Raw genomic sequence first — 16,788 nt, 5'->3', positions numbered from 1 at the left:
GAGATAGCAAGGTGTGGAACTGGATGAACACAGCAGGCCAGGCAGCATCAGAGGTGTAGGAAAGCTGACGTTTTGGGTCTGGACCTTTCTTCAGAAAATTTTCTGCTCGGCTTTCCTGCTCCTCTGATGCTGCCTGGCCTGCTGTGTTCATCCAGCTCCATACCTTGTTACCTTCCTACCTACCTGCCTTAGCAACCATAGCTTTGGTCTATTCATTCACGTCATTTATGTAAACTGGAAAAAAAAAGTTGAGGTTCCAGCATTGATCCCTGTTTCACACCACTTGTGAAATCTTCCATCAACAGTTAATTCTCAAATAAAATGGAAATAACTTTAATTAAAATAGCACTTAATTAGAGAAAGATCTGGTTAAAATTTGGAATAAAAAGCTCGTCTAATGGTAACCGTGTAACCACTGTCAATTGTCCTACAATCTATCTGATTCAGTAGTGCCCTTTAGGGAAGGAGATCTGCCATCCTTACCTGGTCTGGCCTACATGTGACTTCAAACCCACAGCATTGGCGTTGACTCTTAACTGCCCCTGAGAGCAGTTAGGGATGGGCAATAAATCTGGGCTAGTCAGTGATGATTATATCCCACAAACAAATAAAAAAAAGTTCCACAAATTGCAATCAAGTGGACATCCAGTGATTTGGTGTTTTTTATCCTCAAGGGACTATGTTAAAGACTGATTGCTGGCTTAGACTCTAACAGAACCCCCTTCTGTTCTTCACATGGTGATCTTTAAAGTCCATCTGAATGAACAGATGAGTTGAACATCTCATCTGCAGAACAGTGGTTTGACAAACTTGCACTCTTTTTGCACTGCTATGGAATGTCAGCCTGGTGCTAGGAGCGTAGGGGCTTGAAAACCCACAATATCTAACTCAGGAGCTGAGAGTGTTGAATGGGCAATGGCCTTGTGGTATTATTGCTAGGCTATTTTCCCAGAAACTCAGCTAAAGTTCTGGGGTCCTGGGTTCAAATCCCACCATGGCAGATGGTAAAGTTTGAATTCAGCTGAAAAAAAATCTGGAATTAAGAATCCACTGATGACCTTGAAACCACTGTCAATTGTCAGGAAACCATTCTGACTCATTAATATCTTTCAAAGAAAGAAATCTGCAATCCTCATCTGGTCTGGCCTATAAGTGACTCTTAGAGCAGAGCAATGTCAACCACTCTCAACTGGCCTCTGAAACAGTGTAGCAAGCCACTTAGTTGTATCAATTGCTATGGAATCTCAACGAAGAAATGAAACTGGATGGACCTCTTGGCACCGACCTGTGGAAACAGGCCTGTTGACCCTGCAAAGTCCTCCTTACTAACATCTGGGGGCAAGTACCAAAATTAGGAGAGTTGTATCACAGACAAGTCAAACAAAAGCCTGACATAGTCATGCTCAATTATACCTGACAGAGAATAGGACAGACCCAGCAGAGGTGGCAGCACAGGGTATACAGTTGGGAGGGTGTCGCCCTGGGAGTCCTCAACATTGATTCCAGCCCCCATGAAGTCTCATGGCTTCCTGTTAAATACAGACAAGGATACCTCCTGCTGATTACCACGTGCCACCCTCCCTCAGCTGATGAACTAGTACTCCTCCATGTTGAACAACACTTGGAGGAGACACTGAGGGAGGCAAGGGTGTAAAATGCATTCTGGACGAGGGATTTCAAGTCCACCACCAAAGTGACTCAGCAGCAGTACTACTGATCGAGCTGATCGGTTCATACAGGACGTAGCTGCTAGACTGGGTCTGCAGCAGGTGGTGAGGGAACCAACAAGAGGGAAAAACATACTTGACCTCATCCTTACCAATCTGCCTGCTGCAGATGCATCTGTCCATGAAATAATCAATAAAAGTGACCACCACACAGTCCTTGTGGAGACAAAGTCCCACCTCCATATTAAGAATGTCTTCCAACGTGTTGTGTGGCACTATCACCGTGCTAAATGGGACAGACTTCAAACAATCATGCAACTCAAGACTGGGCATCCATGAGGTGCTGTCGTCCATCAACAGCAGCAGAATTGTACTCCAACACAATTTCATGGCCCGTCATTTCCCCCACTCAACCTTTACCTTCAAGCAAGGGGATCAACCCTGGTTCAACGGAGAGTGCAGGAGGACATGCCAGGAGCAGCACTGGGCATACCTGAAGATGAGGTGTCAACCCGGTGAAGCTACCAAACAGGATTATTTGCACGCCAAACAACATAAGCAGCAAGTGATAGACTAGTAATCTCAACAACCAATGGATCAGATTTAAGCCCTGCAGTCCTGCCACATCCAGCCATGAATGGTGGTGGACAATTAAACAACTCAGTGGGGGAGGAGGCTCCACAAATATCCCCATTCTCAATGATGGAAGAGCCCAGCACATCAGTGCAAAAGATAAGGCTGAAGCTTTCGCAGCAACCTTCAACCAGAAGTGCCAAGTGGATGATCCATCTCTGCCTCCTTTAGTGGTCCCCAGCATCACACATACCAGTCTTCAGCCATTTCAGTCCACTCCACAAGCTGTCAAGAAACAGTTGGAGGCATTGGATACTGCAAAGGCTAAGGGTCCTGAAATCATTCGGATAATAGTACTGAAGACTTGTGCTCCAAACCTTCCTGTTCCACTGCTGAAGCTCTTCCAGTACAGTTACAAAACTGACATCTATTTGAAAAATATAGAAAATTGCCCAGGTATGTCCTGTACATAAAAGCAGAACAAATCCGATCCAGCCAATTACCACCCCATTAGTCTACTCTCATTCTTCAGTAAAGTGATGGAAGGTGTCATCAACAGTGCTATCAAGCAGCACCTGCTCAGCAATAACCTGCCCAGTGACACCCAGTTTGGGTTCCGCCAGGGTCACTCAGCTCCTGACCTCACTACAATCTTGGTTTAAACACAGATAAAAGAGCTGAATTTCAGAGGTGTGGTGAGAGTGACGGTCCTTAACATCAAGGCCACATTGGACCAAATGTGGCATCAAGGAGTCCTAGCAAAACTGGAATCAATGCATATCAGGCGTCAAACTCTCTGCTGGTTGGAGTCATACCAGGCACATAGGAAGATGGTCATGGATGTTGGAGGTCAGACATCTCAGCTCCAGGACATCTCTGCAGGAGTTCCTCAGGGTAGTGTCCCAGGCCCAACCATCTTCAGCTGCTTCATCAACGACCTTCCCTCCATCATAAGGTCAGAAGTGGGGATGTTCACCGATGATTGCACAATGTTCAGCACCATTCGCAACTCGTCAGATACTGAAGCAGTCTATGTTCAAATGCAACAAGATCTGGACAATATCCAGGCTTGGGCTGACAAGTGGCAAGTAACATTCACACGACACAAATGCCAGGCTATGGCTATCATCAATAAGAGACAATCTCACCATGGTGTTACCATCACTGAATCCCCCACTATCAACATCCTTGGGGTTATCATTGACCAGAAACTCAACTGCACTCACCATATAAACACAGTGGCTAGAAGAGCACGTCAGAGGCTAGGAATGCTGCGGCAAGTTCATCACCTCCTGACTCCCCAAAGTCTGTCCACCATCTACAAGTCAGGAGTGTGATGAATACTCCCTACTTGCCTGGATGGGTGCAGCTCCAACAACACTCAAAAAGTTTGACACCATCCAGGACAAAGCAACCCGCTTGATTGGCACCACATCTACAAACATCCACTCCCTCTATTACTGACACTCAGTAACAGCAGCATGAACTATCTAGAAGATGCACTGCAGAAATTCACCAAAGATCCTTAGACAGCACCTTCCAAACCCACGACAACTTCCATCTAGAAGGACAAGGGCAGCAGATACATGGGAACAACATCACCCAGATATTCCCCTCCACATAAGTCACCATGTTGATTTGGAAACGTATCACTGCTCCTTCAGTGTCACTGGGTCAAATCCTGGGATTCCCTCCCTAAAGGAATTGTGGGTCAACCTACAGCACATGGACTACAGCAGTTCAAGAAGATCACTGATGTTTTTTTCAACTTTGAATGTTTCTGTCAGAGTTAGATTGACCATGTTTGCTAGAGTCCAGTGAGTAATGTAGCCATTGAGTTTTGAGTTTGAGTTTGATTTATTGCTGTCACATGTACCAAGATACAGTGAGAAGTATTGTTTTACGTGCTATACAGGCAGATCGTACCACACAAAGTATACCAGGGTAGCAGAACAGAGTGCAGAATACAGTGTTACAACTGCAGAGAAGGTGCAGAGACAGACAGATCAACGTTAACATTTGAGAGGTCCATTCAAAATGCCCTTTAACATACACATGCACAGTGATACTCTGCAACCAGTGACAAACTATACTTACATTTTTGATATTAATATCAAACATTAACCTAAACATTCTCCTGAGAAATGATGTGGAGCTATGTTAGAGGTTCAAGAAATGTACACCAATGACTGAAGTGGTCTCCCACTAAAGTAGCTTAATCTCATGAGTTCAAATCCCAGATAGGAACATAGGGCTTTGGAGCAAGACTAAGCCATTCAGCCCTTCAAGTCCATTCAACAAGATCATAGCTAATCTGTAATCTCAACTTCACTTCCCTCTCTGTGTCCCTTCACAAACTAGATGTGCCTATGTTGGACTGGGGTAGACAAGGTCAGAAGTCATAAAATACCAGGTTATAGTCCAACAGGTTAATTTGAAATCACAAACTTTCCAAATGCAGCTACCACCTAATTTCATTATGTATGATGAGACAACATTGGAGATGGGGTAGATTCCTCCAAAACTGAGGTTTAGCTGAAGAATTATAAGAACTATTCATTGCATTTTGCCAGTACCATGAGTATCTCAGGGGATATTGACATGTAACACATGATTCAGATTAGACAATGAAAAACTCACAGCAAAGACCACTGTAATTTTCATAGATCCCAAAACAGGTTAAAATCCCTGGGGTCCCATGTAATAAAGTGAAAGACATATTCAATCAATAAAAATCATTCACCCTGTATATTTTACGTACGTGCAGGTATAGATATGAGATGCTTTCTTGTATTGCCATTATAGCTGTCAGGGCTTTTTTTTTGATTTAATAAGGCATGTTCTATTCAATCACTGTTCCATAACTTTCATGGTAAAATCCACTAAAGTACCACTTAATATGATTATTAATATGCTCAAATATAAAACAACTTACTTGACTGGAAATGCAGAGAAATTAAATAAGCCTTACCTTGTAGTCCCAACCAACCTCCCTCATTGAGCCTCTCAACAGAGGTTTTTATGTGAAATATATGCATTGAGAAAGGAGTGTTTGCATTTATAACATATTTCATGCCAAAGCTCTTCATAGATAATGAATAACTTGCATAATAAGAGAATCTGCTGAAAACACTTCTGGTGGAAGGATAACGGCATGGAGTATTATCTCGATCTTCCTCTTTCCACGCACACTGTCTGACCTCTTGAGCATTTTGAGAGCTTTCTAGTTTTATTTCGGACTTCCTGCAACATTTCACGTAATGAAATCCTTACTTTGAAACTAATCTTTGAAGATCTCTCTAAGCCTTACAGGACACTTTTCATCAGTATTTGCATTGGATTGTATTACCACTTCAATGCCAGTGATTAGAATTGCTGAGTTATGAGCTGTTAATTTCTCAAGTTTTACTGTATGTATGAAGCATGATCCCCGATGATGGTGTGGGTAATGGGAGTTGATTTTTCCTTTATGCAACTTCTCCTGGGATTGATACCTACACTTCTGAAATAGATGTTGAATTAAGTATTGATTGTTCTTCTCTACCACATGCTCATAAACACAGCACTGTAGACAGGAATAAGACAGAAACTCAATTAATCATGCATTGCACACAGCACACTGAAAATCTCAGTTGATGCACACACACACCATTGCACGCATACTATTGTCACACTTCATCTTATACAGCCTGCGTAAACAAAGAAAAGATTGTCTTGGCAGAGTACAAAATATTTCTTTTGGCATTTAGGTCACAAATGCTGCTTGCCTCTTCAACCATGCAAAAAAAGCAATGCTGTCCTCTTCGTCCCAGCCGAATTATTTGTATTGTGATGGATTATAACAGTGTTTCGCAGTAAATACGGACATGATCTGCTTCATGGTATTCTTTATTAGAATCCAATAAGTTGTTCAGGATCAACTGCTTTCACAAGCAAGTGAATAAGCTGCTTTGTACAGGTTTATTACTCCTTGGAAGTGAGAGAGATCTTTCATGATAACCTGATATTACAGAACATAGTAAATTACAAAAAGGGCAGAGAAGCATTGAACATTTGGGATGACAGAAAACCAGCTGAACCTAATTATTACAGGTTGGTTTAACTCATCTTTCCTCCTGCTGTGTCTGGCTTTGGTAGAATCAATACACAGTCCTAGGCTCTTCACCTAGATTTTATAATGATTGTAATGAGGTCAGCCAGGTGGATCTCATAGAAAATGAGTTCCCTGATTGGGGCTGTTAACCTGGTCAAATCAGGGAGCCCTGGCTGACAGATATAAACAGGAGTGTTAGACTCTCTGTTCACTCTGAGAGCTGGCTGTGAGGAACTGGATCAGTGTGAAGTACTATGCATGTAGAAATAAAGGGTGACTTGCTGACTGGATACCAGTCTCTGTGGAATTATTTTAGATTTGTTATTCAAAAAGTTACTTAACTGACAGATTGAAATAATATTATGTGCAACAAACTACTTCAGTTGTTACTAAATATTAAGGTTGAACAGTTGCTTTAAATTCTCTTCAATCTCATCCTTATTCTGCTCTATCATCAGCAAGTTCATCAACTTGATTTTTTTTCTGTCATAACAAATCCCCTCACAGCCTTGTTTTATCTGAGTATATATCTCCACGTGTGCCCTCCATTTCCCTGACATGAGAATATAATGTCTGAAAGCAAGAAAAGGCCATTTAATCAATTAATCCTGCTCCATTAGAGTTCATTATTGGAGTACAGTTATGCTCTTATGTGTTTCTCCCAACACAGTGCCCTGTTTATCACCTATTGTTAGAAGCACCAAGAAGATCCTATCCCCTCCAACCAAACTGATTCATTAAAAACTGATCCACATTTCCTTTTCTTGACAGAAAATTGATCCAAATCAGTTTGAAGAACTCCTGAATCAGTTAGCTACCTCTAAGTGTTGCTCACTCCCACTTTATCATCAAAGTTATTTCACTCTTTATATCTCTGCCCTCTGGAACATTCTTCTAAAACTACATTAGCTTGCTATCTTCTTCCTTCATTTTAAAAACCTCTTCTTTGACTTTGATCTAAGTCTCCTCGTCAACAGGGTTACAAACTGCAGTTTCATATCGTGTCAGCATCTTAACTAGTCCATGATATGCAACATAACCCGATCTACAAAGCTTTGCTAAAACCTTAAATACGCAACCCAGTTTTGCTTTGCAGATACAGCAGCTCCATGGCCCAGTACCATTATATAAGTAAAGATGCTCTTACTGTCTGTTTTTATATTACTTGCAAGCATGTCCTCATTGTTTATTTTCTCCCGTTTTATTATTGTTTTGATCATCTTTACCGGCTTTACAAAAAAGTTCCCAATCCTCTAGTTTACCACTAATCTTTGCCACTTGTATGTATTTTCTTTCAACTTAATGATACTTTTGATTTCCTTCAATATGAACTGTTTCAGAATCATACAACAGTCAGCAGTGCAGAAATGGAGCAGAGAGATTTCCACTTGCCCTGATATTACCCTTGAGTACGACCTCAAGAAAACATGTTTCTCTATTACCTTTACAGGAATGTGAGAATTACCTATACTATCCTATGAAGCTCCTTAAGCTTATTTATTATTCAACTGGATCACAGGTGGGGAGGTGCTGGCACAGTGCCAGTTACTAGATTGGCATTCTAGAATCACCAGCCGATGTTCTGGATAGATGAGTTCAATTCCCACCATAGAAGATGATGAAATTTCAATTCAATAAAATTCTGGAATAAAAGAGTTGCTATAATGGTGAGGTAATCATTATTGATTGTCATAGAATCCCTACAGTGCAGAAAGAGGCCACTCAGCCCATTAATTATACACTGTCCCTCCAAAGAACAGCCCACCTAGACCCAGTACCCCACCCTATCTTCATAACTGCACATTTACCATAGTTAGTCTGCATACCCCTGCATACTACAGGGCAATTTAACCTGCACATCTTTGGACTGCGTGGGAGGAAACCCACGCAGACAATGTTCAACCTCCACACAGACAGTCACCCAAGGCTGGAATTTAACCCATGTCCCTGGCACTGTGAGGCAATGATTCTAACCACTGAGCCACCCAGAATTCATAGAATCATAGAATCCCTACAGTGTGGAAACAAATCCACACTGACCCTCAGAGCATTCCACCCAACCCCTATAACCCACCTAATCTACACATCCCTGGGCACTATGGGTAATTTAGCATGGCCAATCCACCCAGCCTGCACATCTTTGGACTGTGGGAGGAAACCGGAGCACCTTGAGGAAACCCATGCAGACACTGGGAAAATGTGCAAACTCCACATTGCCCGAGGGTGGAATCAAACCTGGGTTACCTGGGGCTGTGAGGCAGCAGTGCTAACCACTGAGCCACCATGTCCTAAACATCCATCTGATTCACTAATGTCCCTTACTGAAGGAAATCTACAGTTCTTACCTAGTCTGGCCTACATGTGACTCCAGACCCACAGCCTCAAGACAATTAGGGATGGCAATAATGTTGACCTAGGAGGTGATGATGCTGTGTTTCTCCAGCATGGTCTATTTTTATTTCAGATTTAAAGCATCCATAATATTTTGCTTTTATTATTATTATGGTACTGCAAGACTGTCAGGAATAACACATTAGAAAGCAAACACATGAAGAGCTTTGCAGCAACATTTGGAGCATGTCCCAATAACAGTGATGCCAATGTTGGTGTTTCCTGTTGGAGAATGCCCACCCTCAGTAGGGATGGCCATTTGCATCACACTTTCCAGGTCAACTTTGGGAGATTGATTATGGCCTAACCACAGCTCATTATAAAACACTGAGTATTTGTCTCACTGTATGTGCAGAATTCTATTGTGGCTGAATGAGGAACTGGTGTAGATGATTGAACTCCATCAGTTATATTAGAGAGAAAAAGAGAATTGATCACAAATTGGATATGAAGTAATTATCACTTGGCTCAATAGACAGTCTGGAAAGTTTACCAGGGATTTGGAATTTTATCATGTAATGGAATTTGAGCAATGAACCAATTCCTTATAACATTATAGTATAATAACTCTACAGAGAACACGTACATGGTTTCTGACTATAATTTCATTTGGCAATGTCATACGAGGTATAAGCTGTCGATGTACCTCAACATGTACAGGACCCTGTTGTACATTTCAGACCTGGGTGACATTCATGTACGGGCTTCCTCCAGATAGAGTCATAGAGTCATACAGCATAGAAACAGACCCTTCGGCCCACCATGTCTATGCCAACCAATGAACACCAAACTACACTAATCACATTTACCTGCACTTGGAAACATAGCCAACTATTCCCTGCCACTTTAAGTGCTTGTCCAAATGTTTCTTAAATCTTGCGAGAGTATCTGCCCCTACCCACTCTCTCAGGCATCATGTTCCATATATACACTTCTTTGCAAGTTCCCTTCACAACTGTCCTGAGGTATCCTGCCCCACTTTGGACAAATTCCTCCAGTTGAGTCTGATCCAGTGTTCTGGAAATATTCATCACAACTAGAAAGTTGAGCTGTTATACTCTGTGCCTCTGTTTTGTGCCTTCAGGATTGCCCTACAATTTGCTTGTTTTTGGCATAGGAGGCTTAATCTCCATCAATCATTGCTCTCTGCCAAGCAATCTCCAAAGAAACAGACAACACAAGACTTTTAAGTTCAGTGTCAGCAGATCTAAGTGGTGTCAGACTGTTTTACAAAGCTGTGGCCATGACATCTTGCCAGGAACAGCACACTTATTCTGCTGCTCCACTGGAACTGAAGCATCTCTTGCAGACCACAAAGTTCAATTGCTCTAAACTCTTGCTTGAATTAGCCTTGAATTTGGAAACAAAAGACTCACATGTTTGTTGCACCCTCCTTGATAACAGAGTGTTTGCAGCCAGTGGCAGCATAGCCATTCTTGCTCTGTGTGTGTGTGTGTGTGTGTGTGTGTGTCTGTGTGTGTGTGTGTCTGTGTGTCTGTGTGTGTTTGTGTGTGTGTGTGTCTGTGTGTGTTTGTGTGTGTGTGTGTGTGTGTGTGTGTGTCTGTGTGTGTGTGTGTGTCTGTGTGTGTGTGTCTGTGTGTGTTTGTGTATGTCTGTGTCTGTGTGTTTGGGGGGGTGGTCACTCATCTGGACTGCTTGTTTTATACCACAGAGTGGTGCCAACAATTCCTGTATGGACTGAGATCACTGTGAAGGTCATGTCTTCTCACACTCACCCCCTCTCACCTGAGGTGTGGTGACCCACAATCTAAATCACCAGCAGTCATCTCTCTCCACTGAGAGAGAGCAGTCCTTGGGAACTATGGACACTTTAACGGTGAAGCTTTAATTGAGACATAGGTTCAAAATTATTAAAATTAAAATTATGTAAGCGAGGAATACCAAATTCCCACAGATTACACCACAATTTTTACACCTATTTATGTCAACCTTTAACAATTCAGAAGGGTACCCTGTCCTACCCAATAGACTCTGGCAGCTTTAGACCCTTTGCTCCAAAATTTAAAGCCCAAGAGTCATGCTTTCCGCATTCCACTAAAGTAAACTTTATCTGCTTGATTATTGTGATTTCAGTTACGTTTCCAGATGTAAGGCAATATCCGTTCCAAAGGATTGGAACATTTCTGGCACTCCCCTCCTGCTCTTTTGAACAGCGTCATAAACAGATGGAACTGTGCTTTGCTGTTTCACCTGAAATATGGCACCTCTGTACCAACTGTATGGCACCAGATTAGTTTATGTGCTGAAATGGGGCATGAAGACACAGTCTTCAGTCTCAGGGGTGAGAGCTCAACAGTGAAGTGAAGACAGACACAGCGGCCAGGTTTACAAACTAGAGCCAGGAACCTAACATCCAGATAAACTCCAGGTCCCAACCAGCACCTCAACAATGTCACATGTGAGATGTTCTTTTCAAACATCAGTCTTCCGAAAAAGACAATCTCAGAAGCCAGTTAGCGGCACCGATTGCATGTGTCTCCCTTGTATGTCCCCATCTGATTTGTTTTGATGTGATCTGATTTATTGTCATGTGTACCCAGGTGCAGTGAAAAGCTTTGTTTGTGAGCAGTACAGGCAGATCATAGTAAGCAAGGACATACAGATCATAGAATGATAAAAGCTTGGAGAGTGAGGCATACAGGACCAACAATAACAACATCAACATTATTAGATCATGATTTTTTATGTTAATTGGGAGCTCTCCAGGGCAGAGTGGTAATGTCCCTACCTCTGAACCAGGAGACTTGGGTTGAAGATCCACCTGCTCCAACAGTGTATCCTAACATCTCTGAACAGGTTGATTAGAAAATAGGTTAATTACCGTCACATGGGAGTCAGCAAGGGGGGAAATGACACTGAACTTAAAAGTCTTGTGTTGTCTGTTTCTTTGGAGATTGCTTGGCAGAGAGCAATGATTGATGGAGATTAAGCCTCCTACGCCAAAAACAACTAAATTGTAGGGCAATCCTGAAGGCACAAAACAGAGGCACAGAGTATAACAGCACCTCTGTCAGATGCAGGGAGTCAGGGTTAAAATTCAGTCTTGTAGCGCCTGAGGTCCTAACACTGCAACTTCATTAAACCTGCTCTGAACTATTAAAAGGAGACTCTAGTGTAAAAAAATTCTGTAGTACTTCCTCCTTTTAAGAAGAGAATGTGTGGAGCAGAAATTTATTTGATGTCTTTTGCAGAAATCAAAACCTTGCCTGGAGTATGGAGTCTGTCCTGAGCCGTCTGCTGCAGAGGCCTGGCTGATAGGCTCTGTGACAGCATATCTTGGGGTTGGATGAACAGTCAGTCAGCTAGACATCTCACTCTTAATATCCCAGTGGAGTACAGTCGGCCTGGTATGGTCATTCTATTCTACGCAAAACCCCCACTGCTGTAAGAATGCAATATCTTGACCAAGAAACATGTGGCTTGATAGGAAGGTTCAGGAATCAGAAAGCACTCGAACCTAATCCAATTAAGAAGTTGCCTTCTAATGCTTTCAAGTGTTTTCTAATTTTTTCCAGCTTCTGCCTTTGTCTGCCAACTATACTCTTTGCCAAACACTGCTTTCTCAGAAGTAATAGGATCTTGCTTAGTTGTAGATTCTGCTGGCTGGTTAGATGACACTCAACTATTATTTAATAAAAGGCTATGATCTGCTTTTAGCTAACTGAGCAATTGCAGATTGAAACACTCCTGTTTTGTTCAGTTCCATCATTATAAGTGGTACTGAAGTGCTTTTATTCTGTGTAGCCTCTTTGACATAGATGCAACCAAAATAAAGGCACAAGATTGTGTACCCGAGGCTATTTATGTGGGAAGCAGAAATTTCACTATTTCAATTTTGAGCAGCTATAATAGTTTATTGTTGAAAATACAGATCAATGCACCTAATCATTCCAGAGCAATGCTCAGGATTATGGCAGTCAGGCCCCATTGATTGGTCTCTGAGATTTGTAAAACAGGGTAAACTTTGAAATGCATTAAAAGGAAAGGTTCTGCCAAATGGCAAATTCTCATTATCACTCTTAAAAAACAGAATTCTATTTTAGTAGCTAGTAGCCAGCCAGATTGACACTGACCATCAGTGTGGGATTGCGAAGGGTGGGAGATTGTAGCCAGGGACTATTGATGGAAACAGCACATAAAAATATCAGGGTAAGAACCCAGGTGATGGCCTAGTGGTATTATCAGTGCACTGTTAATCCAGAGACACAGACAATGTTCCGGGGACATGGGTTCAAATCCTGCCATGGCAAATGGTTAAATTTGAATTTAGGGCGGCATGGTGGCTCAGTGGTTAGCACTGCTGCCTCACAGCTCTAGGGACCTGGGTTTGATTCTCACCCTCAGGTGACTGTGTGTGTGGAGTTTGCACATTCTCCCTGTGTCTGTGTGGGTTTCCGCCCGGTGCTCTGCTTTCCTCCCACAGTCCAAAGTTGTGCAGGCTAGGTGGGTTGGCTATGCTTAAATTGCCCATAGTGTCTGGGAAAGGGGTTGAGTCTGGATGAGATGCTCTTCAGAGGGTCAGTGTATATTCGATGGGCCAAATGGCCTGTTTCCACACTGTAGGGATTCTATGATCTATGGTGATCAATCGAGAGGAAGCAGAGACCAGAACATGGGCTGGCAGGTGTGTCAGACTGGCGGTCGAGGGGGTGGACTGAGGAGGAATTAAAGAGGGTTTTTTGAAACGGTATATGGATAGTCCAACTAGACGAGGGGCCATACTGGACCTTGTATTGACTAATGAGTCTGGCCAGGTGACTGACCTTTCAGTGGGAGAGCATTTTGGAGACAGTGATCATAACTCCTTCAGTTTTAAAATAGCTATGAGTAAGGATAAGTCAGGACCTTGTGGGAAAGTGCAAAACTGGGGGAAGGCAAATTACACCAGTATTAGGCAGGAGCTAGGGCATGTTAATTGGGAGGAGCTGTTGTCAGGCAAGTCCACATTTGACATGTGGGAGTTGTTTAAAGACCTGCTGATGAGAGTTCAAGACCGGCACATTCCAGTTAAGGAGGAAGGACAAGATTGGCAAAGTAGGGGATCCTTGGGTAACAAGGGAGGTTGTGAATTTAGTCAAAAGGGAAAAAGAAGCAAATATAAGGTCTAGGAAGCTAAACTCGGACAAGGCCCAAGAGGAACATTAGGAAAGCAGGAAGGTACACAAACAGGGAATTAGGAGAGCAAGAAAGGACCATAAAATGACCTTGGAAAGTAGGGTTAAAAAGAATCCCAAGGCATCCTATAGGTACATTAAAACAAGAGGATAACTAGGGGCAGGTAGGACTGCTCAAGGATAAAAGGGGGAGCTTCTGCTTGGAGGCAGAGGATGTGGGTGAGATCCTAAATGAGTACTTTGCATCAGTATTCACCCAGGAGAAAAATATTGAAGATAGTGAGATTGTGTGGAGCATACTAATATGCTAAGGCATTTTGAGATCAAGAAAGAAGTGGTGTTGGGTCTTTTGAAGAGCATTAAGGTAGATAAGTCCCCAGGGCCTGATGGAAACTACCCCAGGTTATTGAGAGAGGCAAGACAGGAGGTTACTGGGGCCTTGACCAAGATCTTTCTATCCTCGCTAGACATTTAAGACGGTCTGGAGGACTGGCGAGTAGCTAATGTCCCTCCTCTGCTCAAGAAGGGAAATAGGGATAATCCAGGAAACTATAGACCAGTGAGTCTTATATTGGTGGTTGGGAGGCTAGTGGAGAGAATTCTTAGGGATAGGATTTTCATACATTTGGAAAAGCATGGCCTATTTAGAGACAGTCAGCTTGGCTTTGTGCAGGGCAGGTCATGTCTCACTAACTTGATTGAATGTTTTTGAGGAGGTGACGCAGGTGATCAATGACGGTAGAGCAGTGGATGTTGTTTACATGGATTTTAGTAAGGCTTTTGAGAAGGTCCCTCATGATAAGCTCATCCAGAAGATTAAGATGCATGGGATCCATGGTGACTTAGCTGTGTGAATTCAGAGTTAGCTGGCCATTGAAGTCAGAGGGTAGTGGTAGAAGGGTGCTTTTCAGGCTGGAGGTCCATGACTAGCGGTGTTCCACAGGGATCCATAATGGGACCTCTGTTGTTTGTGATATATGTAAATGACTTGGATGAAAATGTAGCTGGGTGGGTTAGTAAGTTTGCAGACGGTGGAATTGTGGATAGTGTAGAAGGTTGTCAAAGAATACAGCAGGATATAGATCAGTTGCAGATATGAGCAGAGAAATGGTAAGTGAGAGGCGCTGCACTTTGTGAAATCAAATGTTAAGGAAAAGTATACAGTTAATGGCAGGACTCTGAACAGCACTGATGTACAGAGGGATTTTGGGTTTCAAGTCCATAGGTCCCTGAAAGTGGCCATGCAAGTAGATAGGGTGATAAAGAAGGCATATGGCATGCTTGCCTTTATTGGAGGAATTGAGTAAAAGAGTCTGGAAATCATGTTGCAGCATTATAAGACTTTGGTAAGGCCACACTTAGAGTATTGTGTCCAATTCTGGTTGCCACATTACAGGAAGGATGTGGAGGCTTTGGAGAGGGTGCAGAAGAGGTTTACCAAGATGCTGTCTGGATTAGAGGGTATGAGCTATAAGGAGAGACTAGAAAAACTCGGGTTGTTTTCTCTTGAGTGACGGAGGCTGAGGGGAGGACTTAGAGAAGTTTGTAAAATTATGAGCTGCATTGATAGGATTAACGGTCAGAATGTTTTACAGTGAATTGAAGAGTCTGATACTAGGGGGCATGCATTTAAGGTGAGACGGGGAAGTTCAAAGATGTGAGGGGCAAGTTTTTTACACAGAGAGCGGTTGGAGTCTGGAATGCGCTGCCAGGGATGGTGGTGGAGGCAGATACGATAGGGGCATTTAAGGAATTTTTACATAAGCACATGAATATACAAGGAATGGAATGCTGTGGACCAAGGGCAGGCAGAAGGGTTTAGTTTCATTTGGTGTCATGTTCGGCATAACATCGCGGGCCAAAGGGGCCATTCTGTGCTGTACTGTTCTATGTTCTATGTTCTATTTAACTAAGGGGGATGTGAAGCTAGAAACAGGGAGGTGGGTGGAATTCATGAGTTGGATAACCCTATTGCGGCAGAAGACTTTGCTGGAGCGTCAAGAGGATTGAAGCATTCCTGCTTCCACAGGCTCATAAGCAATGCTCCAAAAGCTCCAAAGTACTGGATCCAGGTGTTGCTGCCTCCCTTAAGCTGCCAGGTTTGGGAAGCCACTGCAGAACTAGTTTGAAGTCCTTGCTGGAGACCAAGTGTAACTGCAGGATGTCACTCTCAAATCTGGAGTCAGGAGCAAGGCATAATTATGTGCCCCTTGACTTGATCAAGTTTTCCACAGAATCTGCCAGGCAAGGATTTAAGGCGCAAATGAAAACAGATATTGCTGGAGAAACTCAGCAAACCTGGTTTTAAGGTTTTAAGGTTTTAAGAAACCACTTACATATCAGGTGGCTACACTGCCCATGTATTTTACAGATGTTTGTCCACATGCTCCAGGGAGATTGAGGCCTAGTTGTTGAGATGTTGGGTCGGAGTCAATGTGTTTCTTTGGGAGTTGCTTTGTGCTCAAGCTTTCCTCCAGATTTTGTTGTTGCTATGGAGGATATATTAATAATTAATCTAATCACAGCTTACCAAATAATAAATGTGCACTGCTATAGATTTACTAAGTATCCCTTAAGACAGTGTACAATGATCCATTTAAATATAAACAAGCATGCTAAACAAAAGAGCTCTGTGTTTCTAATGGACCAGAAATGAGAACAATTGAGTTCCTAAATTAATAAATTGTTCTTTCTCTTTGCAGTGTTTATTATGGCATCTGGGCTTCTGATCTATCCTTTCGGATTGAACTCACCCCTTGTACAGAAATATTGCGGAAATTCCAGCATCTATCATGCAGCGGATTGTCAGATTGGATGGGGTTATATGCTAGCCATCGTCGGAGTCATGCTTGCAGTCTTTCTACCTTTCTTCTCCAAATATGCGCCAAAAGAATCCAGCTCACCGACTCCAATACCTGCAATCTTATAG

At 42.7% G+C, this 16,788-nt stretch overlaps 1 protein-coding gene across 1 annotated transcript in view; it reads left to right on the top strand.

The window, feature by feature from the left end:
* The window catches only part of LOC125486187 (LHFPL tetraspan subfamily member 7 protein), a 262,361-nt gene extending 245,573 nt beyond the window's left edge, over window positions 1-16,788 (top strand). Inside the window, exon 3 of the mRNA XM_048612747.1 lies at window positions 16,562-16,788. Within this exon, the coding sequence (XP_048468704.1) occupies window positions 16,562-16,788 (227 nt within the window). The remainder of the gene's footprint in view (window positions 1-16,561) is intronic.

This window comes from Rhincodon typus, chromosome 26, assembly GCF_021869965.1.
Source record: "Rhincodon typus isolate 14 chromosome 26, sRhiTyp1.1, whole genome shotgun sequence".
Lineage (NCBI taxonomy): Eukaryota > Metazoa > Chordata > Chondrichthyes > Orectolobiformes > Rhincodontidae > Rhincodon > Rhincodon typus.
The sequence above is the reverse complement of the archived record's forward strand: the minus strand, read 5'-3'. Positions and strand labels throughout refer to the sequence as shown.